At 35.3% G+C, this 16,712-nt stretch overlaps 2 protein-coding genes across 3 annotated transcripts; one reads left to right on the plus strand and one right to left on the minus strand.

Annotated features, from left to right (window-relative positions):
* Window positions 1-581: 581 nt before the first annotated feature.
* Window positions 582-11,496, minus strand: LOC122401207 (lipid storage droplets surface-binding protein 1). Of its 2 annotated transcripts, XM_043403201.1 has the most exons (11): window positions 11,260-11,496; window positions 8,199-8,376; window positions 6,674-7,007; window positions 3,714-3,856; window positions 3,410-3,595; window positions 3,003-3,195; window positions 2,642-2,811; window positions 1,678-1,935; window positions 1,493-1,591; window positions 924-1,041; window positions 582-858 (listed from the first exon to the last, which is right to left on the minus strand). In XM_043403201.1, exons 4-11 carry the CDS (start codon window positions 3,840-3,842, stop codon window positions 851-853), a joined length of 1,161 nt encoding a protein of 386 aa, XP_043259136.1. In that variant the 5' UTR covers window positions 3,843-3,856; window positions 6,674-7,007; window positions 8,199-8,376; window positions 11,260-11,496; the 3' UTR covers window positions 582-850. The 2 variants fall into 2 exon arrangements, with proteins under 2 accessions (XP_043259136.1, XP_043259134.1); XM_043403199.1 differs by having other exon boundaries at window positions 582-1,041.
* Window positions 11,497-11,748: 252 nt separating this feature from the next.
* On the plus strand, window positions 11,749-16,099 carry LOC122401206. The gene is made up of 2 exons (XM_043403198.1): window positions 11,749-12,824; window positions 15,119-16,099. Exons 1-2 carry the CDS (start codon window positions 11,974-11,976, stop codon window positions 15,525-15,527), a joined length of 1,260 nt encoding a protein of 419 aa, XP_043259133.1. The 5' UTR covers window positions 11,749-11,973; the 3' UTR covers window positions 15,528-16,099.
* Window positions 16,100-16,712: the final 613 nt, after the last annotated feature.

A 16,712-nucleotide genomic window follows, 5' to 3' on the forward strand; every position in this document is an offset into this window, starting at 1 on the left:
ATATTATCTCGGCAAGGCGTATTTATTTTACTTCCATGCGTCATAACGGAAATAAATGATACAGTCTGGTAAATTGGGTAGTTTATTGTGGGCCATGTCTGATTTCACGAAACATTATCTTTAATGTCTCTCACATATAACCAAATATTCATTTAGCACAATGCAGTAATCTGTGGTCTCGTAAATATGATATTTAAATATTGAATAATGACAGAAATATTCGTTTTAATTAATTATTTGAGTTTCTGATGAAAATTCAGTTTCAATATAGATCAAATTTAATGCTACATATGAGAATCATCGATAAGGACACAAATTATTAACTCCATCCGGATTACACTCTTCCCAGTATTTTTTCTTTTACTTCAGCTGACCAATCAAAAGATCTGTGGTCAGTAACCGACGATCTGTAACGTGAACATTTGCATTTCAAGCAGACGAGAACTACAAGAGCCAATATCAGTATGTCATTTGATTCTTTGTCGAAGATACATGCCATGTTGGAAACTTCAAACAGTCCTCTATTCGTTCGTTCGACGAATCGCGGCGGAAATACGCGAAATAAATCTTCTCTGCGATATTACAACGGAGGAAAAATAAATCTTTATTTCTACACTTTCTTACCTCTAAACATTACATTTGTGCACCAGAAATAGACATTGTTAATTAGGTGTTAAACGTAAGAACTGAAGGCTAATGCGACACCGATATACTGTGCCGTCGATAAAAATAAAAGAAATCAATTGCTTATTTATCCGAACGTGAGGAATACAAAGTTTTGGAGTCGTGTCATTGCGGCATATTGGACGCAATTAGCTCGTGAAATTTCGATCTGAGATCTTTCTTGTTGTCATTGACCTTGAAATAAAAACAAAAAACACTCTTGTGAAGCAACTATTAAACGCGACTTTGTTACTCGATACCATTTACTGGCGGATTGGAAGACATCGACATGTGGTTATTGTGGTTTTGTTGATGGCTCTGGACTTGTGTTACTTTAGAAACAGTTGGACGACCAGCTAGGAAAGCTGCGAACTGCTCCTGTAAAAGCAATGCCAAGATGCAACGTTGAATAAATAATAATTACTGAAATTATGAATAGATTCAACATTTTTAACGGTGGCCAATGGCTTATTCAATTTATTAAATCCAAATTATCCTATATTTTCATTTTTTTAGTGGAGCCAAGAAGGGTTTCTAATAGGTGATATCATATGGCTCTCTGCAAAAGTATAATTACTTTGAATTCAGTAACACCTAAGAATTAAGTTTGAAGAGGAAAGCCTTCCACAACAAGATTTAGCGTAACTCCGATAAAACGTTAATATATACTTCACAACTTCAAGTTTCAATTATTAAATTTTATCATAAAATGTCATGACAGGGAAATCTGTTATTAAATTCAGAGTTATGTAAATTTTGTTGTCCGTTTACAAGTTGCTTAATTGCGACAATGACGATTACAAGAACAAATTGATTAGCTTTCACGTACCAATAAATGGTTTGTAGTTGCATTGAGCCTTTGTATGGCCGAATGTAAAACTGATAATTGCGTTTTCGTTGCGTCTTTTCTACCGATGACGGGTACCATCTTAAAAAGATCGTGTAAAAGTATATTTGTAACAGTCTAAAAATGTTTCAGTTTCGAATTTAATTTATAACATTGACGATACCGACCTTAAGCGTAGCCTCTGCAACTGTGATTAGCTGGTGAGAAACGTTAACAAGAATTCTGCCAAGATCGCGCGGGGATCTTCTTGCTAATGTTGACGTGCCATTTACAAGATGGACAATACGGCGTGCAGACTCACGAGTTAGTAAAACTAACAATTGTTCCAAAGTGGCTGGTCGAGCTTGATTCTCTGGTTCGGGCAAACTTAACGTTGCCCACAACTCTTTGGCTTTTTGATATGCTAATTTTGGATCTGTCGCTAGCTGCAAGACGTACAATTCTGTATCTTTGCGCAAAATAGTTGACATTGTGGTTGAAAAATTTTCCCAGTATTAGTTTAGAGTGTACCAAAATCGATATTCAACCCAGTTAGTTTGCAATATATCGCAGCATATCGTAAAATTTTCCTTAGTGCCTTGAAGGAAATCTAATAGATTAGCTAATCAAGACCACAGAGAAGAAAGGATGAGAATTCATTTTTTGTTTTTGAAATTTCTGTAGATGTGAGTGTATTTTCTATTCTAGAAAGATAATGTTATATTGAGATCTCCACACAGAAGTCGCCATATTATATTTAATGATTTTCTGACAAATTATTCCAGAGATATGAAGCAAAATAAACGCCAATATACATACATATGTGAAATATGATACGGGTACAGTAGAAGCTCCATTTTCCGATTTAATAGGGAGACACAATAGTTTGGTTAAAGGAATTTTCTGATAATAGAAAACATACTTTACTCAAATGAATTGTTTCTTATTTGAGGTGAAGAAACAAACACAATACCGTTTAAAATGATGAAATAATTAAGCATAATTTGTAAAGAAGTAAGATAAGTAGCGTTTGTTTAGTTTAGATACGATGTATTTATATCTATGAAATCAAAGATTTAAATGAGCCTCGAACATCCTTCATGATTTTTTGTTAATTTTTTATTTCACCTTCTCTAGATAATATCTACTTACCAGTTCTACAACGTATAAAAGCACGTGAATGCATTCTGTTCCTTGCTCTTTAAGGGCTCGAGCTTCTGCTAATGTGCGACGCGTCAATCTCTTTTGTAATTTTCTAGAGAATCTAGCGCCATGCTTGATAGTCCGCGTAGTTTTACTCACAGATTCGATTGGAGCATTCTCTAAACAAATTTTTCTTATTAAATAATTATTTTACAGCAGGTGTAACGAAATATTTTTACCATGCCTTTATAAGATTCTTATTTTATCATTTCACAATCTTATCATTTTATCTTTTAAGGTCTTCAAAGTGTTGTCAGTATTTACATGGTGGATAACAATGTACATTAATAATTTTTAACGGAATGCTTACCATCTATGACTTTATCCGTAGGATCAGCAGGCAAGTAACGATCAACGTATTTGTCCGCAACAGTTATAGCACCGTCTAACGTGTCTACCGCAGCGTTCGCAGCTTGACTTCCTATCTGCTTTACGCTTCCGGCCCGCATCAATACAGGCCTAACAATTTTGTTGCTCACGTATTCCCGTGCGTTGCAGTATATCTGAGCGATTAAAATGAATGGAAATATACGAAAAGGAACACAGCAGAACGTCTAGGGTGTTTAATTACAAGCGGGCAATAAAGATTGCTCGCCTGTAATTAAACATACGATAGACGGTGCAAAGAAAATATTTTATACGTCTACGTATCTGAATTGATATTTGTTTAAAGAAACAAAGACTTTTTTTGCATTCTGTTCACGTGCGTAAACTTACAAGATGGGGAGGTAGGTGCACAGCCGGTACTCTTTCTTCGACGATGTCGATACCTTTACAGAGCAATTGATCGATCGTCGTGATGGCTCCGTTTAGCGCGTAAATTGCTGGTTTTGCCGATGCCGTTGCGATCGCGAATGATTGTTCAGCTGTGTATAAACTCCAGCTCATTAAAGAATTTGACCGCTAAACATTAAGAGTGATCGTTTCGTTAATTGATATTTAAGATGATTTTGTTCGAGTGAAACACTGTTCGAAAAACTATTACTTAATAATTTCTTGAAAGTACGCAGCCAGTGTTTACCTTTATTCTATCGTACACATTACCAGCAATATGTATACCGTTCTCCACGATTGGCAGACTCGAGATTCTGACAACGGATTCGAACTGTGACAGATCAGAGTGCCGCCTCTTCGAATTTGTTCGCGCCATTTGTAAGATCGTTGCTGTAATTAATTAAAAATCGTTTTAGAACTTTTAGAAACACAAGTTTCGTTGCACAAAATTCCGCGAAATATTTGTGAAACATTAGGTGTAACATTTAATTTAGTTGGAACTATTTAGTATGATAGGGAAGTGTGTTAAGAAAGACTTAGGAGCCGAGAATAATTCGAAACTAATATCTAAAAAATATTACAAAATATAGATCGCAGGGTCTATTACGTCGATTGAACATTCTTCCACCACCGTGTTTATGTTTAGCATTTTAATTGTACTAGTACATTAGTATGCAAAGTAGCCTCAGATCTACAATTGCAGAATAGTCAACTTAGCCGAGTACTCGTAGGTACATTGATCTGTTAGAGCATAAATAAAATATTGAGCAAACGTTATGTCGCAAGTTAGAATTATATAATCGGTTCATAAGACTTTTGAGATTAAAACTATGAAATATACAACGTTGTGTGTTTAAATTGGAATAGAAACACTAAATTATTCAAATAGATGTTAATAAATTAACGTTACACTACGAAACGATGCATATTTATATTCACTCAAGCAACGAGCGCCAGTGATTCATATTTGTTCAGTTTTCACTAATTTCTTAGACATGTTACATAACTACTCAATTGTACATATAAGAATCTTATTTTTCCAGTATTTCTAGAAAATTTATAGAAAAATAACGCGAAGTAACAGCTACTGCGAAGGAAACAATTAGGTTTCTAGCAAAATGTATACAGTTCCAAGACGTGTGGAGTCAAATCATAAAATTAATATATAAAATTCATAGTTCACATTAACTTATGATTCTACTGCTGTATCTTTACTGATGTAGTGACCTAAACAATATATCAGAATGTTAGATAACATTTGTATATCTCGTTTAAGAAGAAACTTTGCACCTTCCTTAGCTAAATTCATTCATGGATAGTAAATAAATATGATTAGGATGGTCAGAAGCGTAGTAAGCGGTAAATATAAATTTCTTTCCAGCTCATCCTAGATACAAGAAATCACACGATATTATCAAATGTGACGGACATTCTTTTTTAACGATTATATACAGGGTGTATCATAATAAACGAGAAATCTTATTGAAACTATACTAAAGAATGGAATAAAAATTAGAGAGACGAATAATAAAATCAACATTGTACATACATCATTCGTTTGCATACTTGTTAGTTATTATGAAACGTACAACATTCGTTGCAATAATTCCAATTATAGATTTCTCTTTACTGATCTGTACATTTTACACTGACTATTTTAACACGATAAAGTGAATGTTATTACTATTTTAAATGATTGATAATTTATATCAGTCATATACTGTAAACTTAGAAAAGTCTGACTCTATTCGTTCCATTCGATGACTAACTACACGATAATGGTTATCAATTTTTCTTTTCATTTACCAAGATAAGATTGATGAATGGATTATTAGATCAATGAATAACAGAATATACCATGACAACAGAGAAAATCTTTATAACAATTTTACCAGAAAATTCTAAAATATTGTCTACAATTACAGTTCGATGTTAGTTCAATGAAACGAATGGTAGCGAAAGCTTGACACGGAGGGTCATGCTACAACGTTCTTCTCGATCATTCTTTTAAGAATTTGAACAACTTCAATCATTCAACCGGCCTCTTACTCAATAATAAATACAAATTAGCTTCGATACATTTTCGAATATGATAAACAAGTGATTGTTTCACACTTTCGATAAACGACGGTATGTACATGATTTATGATTCTTTTCTCGTATTTCTTCTGGTACAGTGGAGATAAACTTGATATTTTGAGTGCTTTGTCGGAAGAAAATTAATTAGAAAACAGAAACCATTTTGAATATCTTCTCAAGTATAACAGGTATGTATTTGTCCTATTAAAACGCATAAAAACGTATTTATTATTATTCAATGTCATTTGAAGGTCAACGTATCGCATGCGGTTGCATTTGTTTTTTTTCCATGAGCTACATCTTTACATTAATGAAAACTAAGTCGAATGAAAAAATAAGTCGATTAAAAAATTGTACGCTTATCGGAATATTTGCCCCTCCGAAACAATCTTTTCCATTGACAAATATTCTATCGTATATAAATAATGCTTATTTTCAATTATACTAAGTTTAGTCGTAATTCAAAATCGATTCGCCCAATTTTTGAAAAAGTCTTAAAGTCTATTATATTGTATTATGCACTCTGGACAAACAAAATTTGTTAATACATTTACGAAATATTTCTACAACATTGTACAATTGTAATTCTATTTTTGAAGACCATTAAAACCAAACAAACGGTAGATGGAAAATGTTTGAAAACCATTGGCGTAGACGAGCCAGCCCCCGGCTAATTGGAAACGAAAACAATTTATGCTTTTTTACCGGTTCCGGAGCAATTATCTCCGTTGCATGTTGACAAACTGACGTCACGCATTTCAAACTTGCTACGATAAGTTCATTTTAAATGCAGGTCGATACCCCTATTGCTATCACTCTTGTCGAAGCACCAATATTCAATATCTTCGTGGCGTGAACACGAAACAGCGGGGTGGGAAGAAGTGTTCGCAAACTCCAAGGATAATCGTATCTAGGTAACGCAACAAATGCACGGTTCTAAGTTTTTTATTTCTTCTTCTCTTTTTTTTTAACGTGTTATGCTCGTGTTAATTCATTTGGAACGATCTCAAGAACGCGCAGGCGAAACGCGCGAGGCGATACATTCGCTTTGGAATCAATATTGAATCGAAAAGCGAGCGAAAAACTAACTCGACGGATAGCTAACTCTATTGATTGATGAATACTCACCTCAGGGTTTGGATCGTTAAGTGGACCGGCAGCGGAGGGAGGATCTGATCACGAAGAAATTATATAACGGAACGTAGTAGGATGCAAAGTCAGATGGAATGGCAGAAAAGTTGGTGTTTCGTCGAAGAACACGCCACTAACTGCACGTCGCAGAGTGCGAAACAGTATCTCATCGGTTTGACCTATGACATGCTGATACAGGCGCGGCAACCATGTTGCCTTACAAATGAAACTTTTCACAGTTTCTGCTACGTCTTCTGGTCCAATAGGATCGATAGCAACGTCCATAAGAATTGTCCAATACTAGGGTCAGTCGTTGACCACTACCAAATACCTGTAACAATCGGTGATGTTACAAGAGAAATCGACAAAATGCTGGAAGCAACAGAAAGACCAAAACTATAGTTGCGTGTGTTTGATAAATTGCGATGGTGGTATAAATCTATATAGGTGTTCGTAAAAAAACGCGTAGTATTTTATAATAACGTTGATTTAAAAAATAAGTAACAGTTGTCCATAAACATAAAGTTCTATATAAATTGACACATTTTGAAATTACAATATGAAACAATTAAAACTTCTTATTATATTTAAACAAATTTAGGAAGTAAGTTCACGATTGTATATTATTTTTAATAGTTTCCATTTAAAATGTATATTGTATAATATTCGTATGACAGTACTCTTGAAATGGAACGTGGAAGCTAGAAAGTTTCGTTAGGGAATCACGGTAGGCGTTCATAGGTAATAATAGTCTCGGAAAATTTATAATGGAAAAGAAAACTACGCGGAAAACTCGAAATTATCGCCAGTAGACGTTCTTAATTGCTATACAAAGTCCACCACAGCGAGCACCCATTTGCATATATGGGATGGTATGGTAATCAGCTGGATACGTGTGAACAGAAATACATCTTATTTTTTCACAGCACACTTCGCATTCTGAAAAGAGACATCGCGATTCTGTCGCGTAACGCAGATACGCTCACGATAAGTATTATCTTATGGTACGAATAAATATGTACACGGTAGTCCGACGCTACTGGTGCCATTTCGAAGCCACCGTGTATGCATATTAATTTTAAATGGGATTCATGTACACGAATTTATTTATTGCAAATACATGAATGTTTTATTTACATCAACGAAAAATTCGAACGATCGAAAAATATGTAACACACGTTATGAATTATCTATGTACAATAATTGTGCGTAGCTGTAGAAATCGAATTGAATTATCTTTAAATCTAATCAGATTTTTAAATGAGAATGGAGTACTTAGACACCAAATTTCATTCAACTCTATTTAGTCGTTAACAATTATGTTACTATACATACACGTGAAAATTTTTTTTCTTAATTGTTGGAACGTGATTATGTGATGTTAAAACATGTTTTTATCAGATAATCAGTTATCAAGGGATTAACTATTTAATGCACCGTTGAATTCTTAGTACTTTCGAATGCGACACGTAAAGAATCACCTGAAATGGAATTCTATAAATCAATAAAATCTCGTACTTACGTGCTACGACGATCAGAATTATTTGAAATACATGACAGGTCATCAACGTCAAATTTGTCAAAGAACGACACGTACAACCAGAGTATTCGCTGAATTCATCACGCATGACGTATGATATGTAGGGTGCATCGTATGGACTATGATCGCTAATTATTGAGCAAGTTATCACTTTGTAGTCCTAAGAAAATATATAATGAGACACTTATAGATTGTTCTTTTTATCAAATTTTGAAGATAATTTCAAACCTGAAAACCAAAAAAGGTTTAATGCTTGTAATGTTTGTTCAAGATCTTGTGACAGTGTGCTTGTAAATTCCATAGTGGGAAGTTACAGAACTAAATTAATCTATCCTAAACTGTGTTTTTACTTCATTAATTTCGATTTAATGGTACAGATAACGAAGGAGGTAAACGAGCTCTTGTACGTTACTTGGAATGGATTCATATTCTAATAAAATGACTATTAATTTCACGTTGCATTTGTAATGCATGGTTATAAAAAGCTGTAACTTAATAAATTATAATCATTCAGAGTATACAATTTTATACATAGCTAGTTGATATTCTTATTTAATATAAATACTAAAAAATATGTAAATATTCTAAATAACTAACGAAATAATACTAAAAACGTTTTATCTAATTTATTACCATACTAGGTGTTTCTTTATACATTTATTATTTAACGTTATTCTCTGTTTTTAGAGAAACATTAGTAATTTTAAGATCATTGAAGCAACGAAAAACAGTTGAAATCCTACTGCAAATTAATAAGTTGAATATCATCGGCGTTAATGTATGTATTTAAAATAATGTCATAAAAACATGATGTGTTCGAGACGCTGCAGCAGATTGCAATAAAACGATGATACCTATATTTAGTTTGACATATCGCGACTCCGCGTGTGATTCAATTAATTGTTTAAAAGGATAGTCGCCGAGCACGTTATCGTTAATTTATTTTTTTTATTTATCGCCATTACAAGACGCTTTCTCGAGAAAATAGACTGGGCGAAATGATTTGTTATCTTCCATTTCAACGGCAAGAGAGAGATAAGGTTAATACAATTTTTATTTTATTTTTATTTTAACGCGTCCCAAGGGTTGAAAATTAGGTTGAAAAGACGCAATAAACGTCATACCAAGCTTTATTATTAGCAGTAAAATCTTGTAGATTTTTTCATTATTAATTTCAATATGTTCGCTAAAAAATAAAATATAGTAACGTACAAGAAACATAATAAAATCCAAAAATCTACATAAAGAGAATTGTAATTTTGTCTATGATTGTAAAATTTAATTTCATCAATGTGTAGGCGGAATTACACATTTTTAGAATTTTTATTTATTTGTTATTTGTGTTCTATATATCAGGAAATAGAATAGGCTGTTTGTCAATGCATATTATTCTCGGGTCTCATTTGCAGCTTTTTTTTCAATAATAGGTACAATTAAGTTGTTAAGTGAACTCCTGAGTAAAGTAATCGTCCTTTCGTCAGATATGGAAAGGTCGGATTAATAGACATTCGTTTCGATGGTTAATGGAATAAAGGTTTGCCACCGGATTCAATCGAGTAACTAGCAATGTCAAGCGGAAAATTGCTGGCATTCATCTTGAGAAATCACTCGAGTGACATTTCAATTAACAGGAATAGCACCATTGCAGTTTTCTTTATGTTCATTGATGATAAGCGATAGCTTTCGAAAACTTTAGCTAATTGTTCGTGGCTTCACGTATGTACATACGTATCCGCCATTACGTCTTTAAAAAGTGCCATTAAGTAACAACGCGATAAGATTGTGTGTATCCATTTCTGGTTATATTCCAGATGAAAACTGTCGGAAATCGAACGTTTATTTTGGCATTAATAATATTTATTCGAAACGACGATCGAAGCCTTTAAAAAGCTGCGAGTACCATCGTTTCCATCGAACGTTTCTCGTTTTTCTTCCTTTAATATTATCTTATAAGAAGTATGAGTAGAAAAGTGTGAGACGAATAAAACAAGTATCTATTTTTAAAAAGAAATCTTCCATGTTATGACCACTAACGAGAAACTGCTTTGTGCGAAATATACACTCGGTTTTATTCATTCCTTGATGGACACCAATAAAAATTCCTTCAACCTGACAAAAAAAATTAAAAATTAAAGCATGAAAATTATAAATATTTGAGACTGTATTGAAACTGGACATTTGAATACGGCGCGTGGTAATAGAACGCAATTGCCTGGGACGTATGGCAGCATGCATCGCGCTCCTTAATCACAACTTAGCGAGTTATTTTTAAAACGTATTGTAATCGAGGTTGGAAAGTGATTATTGTTCGGGAATCCAAGAAGAAAACGAAGTTGATAGAAAGGAAATGAATCGCTTGAAACGATTACAATGCCAGGGTTGGAACCTCGCGAAGGTTTATTACGTATTAAGTAGACAGCGATCGACAAAATTTTATTCGAACAATACTGTTAGTGACCAAATTATTAATTTTAATTATTAGTTTAAAATATACATATTTCTGAAGAAGGCCATGGAGTTTAAGCACAACGAATCGACTAATTTCTTTATCAATCAGAAAGCAGCATTTAGTAGAATTTAAATTACATACGTAAATGAACATGTCAATCAGAAACATTTAAAGAAGTGAAAGGGAGGTCTAAATCAAAAATTTTCTTAAATTCTTTGTTACATCACCTGTCACACGTTTCGCGTTACATGCTATAAAGTTTCATCTTTTCGGTTCATAAGAGTTAATCTCCTTAACAGCCATTTCCTTCTTAGGTGGTCAAGTTGTTGACATAACCGTTTGCAGCGACAGTCTCATGATGAATAATATAAGGTTGGAAAGAAAGTGCCCATGAAAATTTACTTACTTTCGCACAATTTTTAACGCGTAATATTTTTTTATATTTTCTGAAGATATTCGTTAATGAGACTGGTGGACTAAATAAATAAAATCTGAACAATTCCACTAAACGTGACTCGAGATTCCCAAAAAGGTAATTTTTCATCTCTTGACCACCAATTCTTTCATTAAATTAATTTACGCAAAGTTACTCACCCATTGGAAATGTGTCGATTACTTCGATCGATCGAAAATACGCTCGACATCGTCGCTAAACGAAGTTTTCGAACCTCGCGTGACCACTTTAAGGAGCACATCGTGAGGAGAGATTGACCAGATCGTCGTCACGTGCTAAACGTGACTGACTCGTTACGATGTCGAATCTCGCGACAACCGTGCCCAATTATATCTATTTATCAATCGGAACGAACTTCCGAGCACACCGTCTCATCGTTCCAGCGGTATCAACACTGGTTCCCTGCCTCTGTCCAAGTGCGTGTGCCCCCTATCGATTCATACGAATAGCGTCAATAAGGAGCCATCAGATTCGTTTATGCAGGACATGTCTCGGTGTAACGCGTCTAATATTAGCCTCAATCAGAGCCAATAAAGGAGAAAATAGCGTCACACGTGTTCGCGCTATTATTTATCGTCCGCAACGTACACGTGACGCGATTCTTCATGAATATATAAAGGTATCTTGATCTTGAACGGACCTATATTCCGACCAGGCATCCTCTGCAGCGCGAGGCTACGCGAGAGATCTCGCACGTTACAATCTCCGACGTCCATCGATTGTTTATCGTGTGATTTTTACCGCGCAATAGCCGTAAAATTTATTATCAGCAATCGGTAGAGTCAAACGAGGATTTAGGAAACTTTGGCGCTCATCGAATCTTTACTGGTTGGAGAACGAAGAAAATTAACAGGATGCGTACCCTCAACACGCAACAAATCCTCAAAGACGAGGAGTGCTTCGAGATAATCCGCAAGAAGCTGCACAAGGACTCGATGGAGGATTTCTCGTTGATCACCTACGAAGTGGTGCCCATAGACAAGGTGAACGGTTACATGGGTCAATATTTTACCTTGAAGGCCACCGTGGCCTGTCCTCAGTCGCCGTCGGAAACGAAGAACATCAATTTCTTCACGAAAACACCGCCGCCGTTGACCAGTCCGCAATACGATTTTCTCCAAGAATATGGCTCCTTCAGGAAAGAAGTCGCCCTTTACACGACGGTATTTCCAGAGGTACTGCACGGTCCAGAGTTTAGATGTATTCCGGAGTGCTTCCTGGGGCTGGAGAACGACGTGATAGTTTTGGAAGACATGGCCAACAGCGGCTACGAAATGACGGACAAATTTAAACCCTTCGATTTCGAACACTGCAAGATTTTGATGAAAACGTTAGCTAAATTTCACGCCAAGTCTTTCATCTTCGAAGAGGTGTACCAGAAGAATTTGCACGACGAATTCTCTCACTGTATGCAAGAGACGCTGTGGCCCCTTAAAGATGGCCGCGCGAAATCAATGTTCGACGCCGCCGTGAAGGGCATAGTCTCGATGATAGACGCGATACCCGAGCTGAACGAGGATCAGAAGAAAGAATTCAGGACGAAGATGATCGATTTGTCCACCGGTCATGCTGGCAAACTCTTGCCATCTTCGAAACACAAAAATGTACTTTGCCACGGAGACTTGTGGGCGAACAACATTCTGTTCAAGTACGATAACGAAGATAAGCCTGTGGAATGCTGTCTCATCGATTTCCAACTGGCTAGGTAAGAGTCAAAGGATCTGAAAGTTGCTTCAAAATCCCCTTAAAATTTAGCTTCGATCGCTATTAACTGTCAAAAGCGGTATCACGTGGTGCTAGTTGCTCCTAATAAAAGGGAAATCTTGACATGCAAAGGGTCAATACATTTTTCAACAGCCATTAACTCTGGAGTATCGATGTTCTAGACTCGTAGATTAAATAATACTATGGAGGATAGTGCAAAAACTGGAGAGGGTGATGCAGTTGAAAGACGTACAGACGGATGAGATTAGACATAAACTTGGTATTATTAGGTTTTAAGAAGAACTTGCAAGTGTTTGCGAGACAAGATGGTGCGTTTTCTGTAAGTCTTGCTTAATCACAGACGTTGCAAAGGCTAGTGTGACGTGTCATGTGTTTTTTTCAAGGTTTTGTTTTTCTGTGGTAGCCCTATATTGAGGGATAGAGGTTCGTCTTGCATGCTAGTTGCAGTCCTGTAGACTCTGCGAAGGTTTGGTAAGGCTTCTCACTGGTCAGCGTTGATGCATGACGCTTGCAACCCAGTATCTCATTTCCAAGCAGTAGTTTACGATGGTGTTGAGAGTACACATGTTTACTTCTTTAATAATTACGAAAAAGATAATCTCTTGTCAAGGTGGAAGTTTTACAAAAAATTCCATTTCTGTTTTTAATTTATCATCTTCTGTCTTCTGTCCATACAGTGGGTCCAATGATCACCTGCTACCTATTCTCTCTCTTCCTATCTGTACTCGTGCATTCCTCCTGTTTTCGTATCTTTTGTCTGTGACTCTTTCTCAATTTATTGTCCTTTATCTGTTTTATTAATTTAGCGTGGTCGGCGTCGTATCAACCACTATCTTGCCTTTTACAATAACTACCAGATGTCGTCTGTTAATTACGATGCGTCATACACAAGTTTCCATTCCTATCTGCCATGTTTTTTTCACGATCGCGTTAACCTAAACTTACAGTTCAGTTATCTATGTCTCGTGCTTCCTTGTTCCCCTTTACCTTTTAATTCTTCTTATTATCCGCCGTCTGAGATTTCTGGTTTCGTTCTGTCTCCACTCGTTGGTTTTCCGTTTCCCTACATAAAACTGCGTACAAACTTTCCTATCACATGTTACACACGCCTTCTCGTATCTGTAACTCAAATAGCGACTCCTCCAGCTCTTGTATCTATCAGTCGCAAAGATATATAGGTATTCCCAGTTGAACGATTCAACCTATATTTAAAAATTATTGTGGTCACGTATGTATATAGGTCAATTGTTTTAAATATTACTGCTAAAACTGATTAAATCTGCAGATATTTTAAGCTAAAAAACTTTTAAAAGAATCATATTTCACACGAGGCAGTACCAGTACATAAAATCTTTTCTCCTAAATTGTGTCTTAAATCATTCCAGAGTCTAAACTGGTATTTCTTAAATTATTATAATGTATAGAATTCTGTTATTTAAGCAGGTCATTAATTACGTTATTACGTCAAAAGTTATGTTCAATACAGTAATTATAGGTAAGAAGTTTTAATATTTGTTTACTTAAACTGTTAATTATGTTATTTACGTCGCTGTGATTCCACGTCGTTAAAAAAGACACTTAACAGTGTCACCTCTCTAACTGACACACTTTCTACTTCTCTAATTCGCGTAGTTATTCCCACCATTTCATAGAATTGCTCAAACGGAGAGAGTTCCTATTATCGGTGTGATTCGCGATTGCTCAACTCTTTAACTGTCGTGCTTCAGTCCCGAACATGTGTTGTTAACTGTCAATTTTTATAGACGCGAAGCTTTATGTATATATTTAATTATTTCGTTGAAAATTGTACACTCGTATTATTAAAATTTTTTAAATTTTTAATACAAAAATTCCAGATCGTAAATATTCTTCCGAAAAATGGGAACAGTTTTTCAAAACTGCTCTTTCTTAGGAAAACAGGAAGTATTGAATTTGATCGTTTTGCTAATAACGTCTCTCTGGCAATTAATTATCTAGTTGTTTAGACTACGATGCTGTTTTGTAGACAAGTGATAGCAGCATTCTGTTATTAAGTACCGGCTTATATCAGAAAATTTTCACTTTTTGAAGACGTTCACGGACAGAGATTAACAAGCATTCAAACATGTTCAAATCTAAATGCAACTATCAATTTCGACTCGAATTCTACTTAAATAATAAACAATCAATATTCGAGGACAATATTTTCAGTAAAAGGTTTCTTTACGTACGAACGAGTTGATTTAAAGTCGATAGTGCAATAGCACCAAATACTAAATAAATTCTTCCTTCCAGGTACAATCCACCTGTACACGATATTCTCTGTTTTCTCCAATTCACAACGACTCGAAAGCTTCGCGAGGAACACAGTCAAGAGTTATTCGAAGTTTATCACAACTCAATGGCGGATGCTTTGAAAGAAGCGAACCTAGACATTGCGACGATTTTCCCTTGGAACGAATTCATCGAGTCTATCGAGGACTTGCGACTTATGTGCATCGTTCACGGTGTCCTGAACATACCGATCATGCTGTTGGAACCCACTGCGGCCAGCAAGTATTTTGCAGACGAGCCACATCTTCTGGAAAGTGTTCTTTACGTGGACAGAACGCCCCTTATTTGCGAACAATTAGATAATGTGCCCGAATATCGGGCCAGAATGTTGGACGCTCTTTTAGAGTTATACGATCGTGTGGCTGGATAAAGGCACGACGAATATTAGGACTTATTTTCAATGTAGATGCCAGAAACGCGATGTCGATCGAAATCGCTAACTTGGAACGTGAGCGATGAGCACAGCGAGAGTCTCGATAGCTCCAGGCAAAAACAATAAAACGAGTATTATTAGTCAAACGATTTACACCATTTTCGTTGGAAAACATTAAGCTTAATAAGAGTTCGTTTCAATAACGATTGGAATTACAAATATTTCCATTAATATCATATCGTTGCTGACGATTTGTTCAAAAATATACCTTGTTGCACAACTAGATGTCCATAGGTAGAAACACGAATCGTAGATTTTTGAGTAACCAGTCGCTGATGTTCGTCGAATTTATGCAATAACGATGCAACTGTTATCTGTCGATGACAGTGGTTGCTGTCGAAGATAATTAACAGAATGGGTTTTAGCAGATGTCGCTAAAACCAGCACTGACTGATGACAAAGTTTTACAATTACAGAAAACTTATTTGGTGAAGGTGCTTACGATAGATTAATTAATATACAGAATTATTTTATTACTGTTCTAAAAACCACTGTACTTTATATTGTTAATAAAATACCTTAAAATTACATAGATATTGTATAATATTGATTATACTTACCCGTAGTTAGAAATTACGATAAAAGAAAGGGAATGCAGAGAGTCGATTAATAATAATCGCAGTAAGTACTATAAATATAACGAATTCAAAATCATGAGGGCATGGATTACTCCGTCAGCGTGATATGAACAATAGACGCGATAGAGGAATAGGCTTATGCTTCAGAAAATTACGTATTGGAAGTCGGAATTGCGCATTTCCACGCTGCCGGTCTCATCCTCCTCAAGCCATGCTTGTAAAGTACCTGTTTTTTTATTAAAAAATGACGTGAATCCGCTCGTTGAAATGTGAGGCATAAGGGGGCTCTGGAGTTTACTTTTATGTATATAATTATTTATATCATCAATTATAATGAATATATAGTTATGTACAATATTGAATCTCATTCTTTAACAATAACATCAACAACATGATTAAACAACGTTCCTCATTGGTACACAAATTGTAAATGTACAGATAAAAAAGCATTAGATGAGGTCAATGAGGCATCGAAGGTGGCGTACGCTCAGCGTGCCTTAATTTTTTTCTCTTTATACATTTTATAATTCTCATATATATTTCA

The sequence above is a fragment of the Colletes gigas genome, unplaced genomic scaffold, assembly GCF_013123115.1.
Source record: "Colletes gigas isolate AHSC1104 unplaced genomic scaffold, ASM1312311v1 Colletes_gigas_Sc00022, whole genome shotgun sequence".
NCBI classification, from domain to species: domain Eukaryota; kingdom Metazoa; phylum Arthropoda; class Insecta; order Hymenoptera; family Colletidae; genus Colletes; species Colletes gigas.

Coding starts and splice junctions, on each gene's coding strand:
- LOC122401207 (XM_043403199.1), bottom strand. CDS start 3,842: ATGGCGCGAACAAATTCGAAGAGGCGGCACTCTGATCTGTCACAGTTC. Junction 3,596..3,713: donor ATGTGTACGATAGAATAAAG/GTAAACACTGGC, acceptor CTTAATGTTTAG/CGGTCAAATTCTTTAATGAG. Junction 1,042..1,492: donor CAACTACAAACCATTTATTG/GTACGTGAAAGC, acceptor TTGCTTTTACAG/GAGCAGTTCGCAGCTTTCCT.
- LOC122401206 (XM_043403198.1), top strand. CDS start 11,974: ATGCGTACCCTCAACACGCAACAAATCCTCAAAGACGAGGAGTGCTTC. Junction 12,825..15,118: donor ATCGATTTCCAACTGGCTAG/GTAAGAGTCAAA, acceptor TCTTCCTTCCAG/GTACAATCCACCTGTACACG.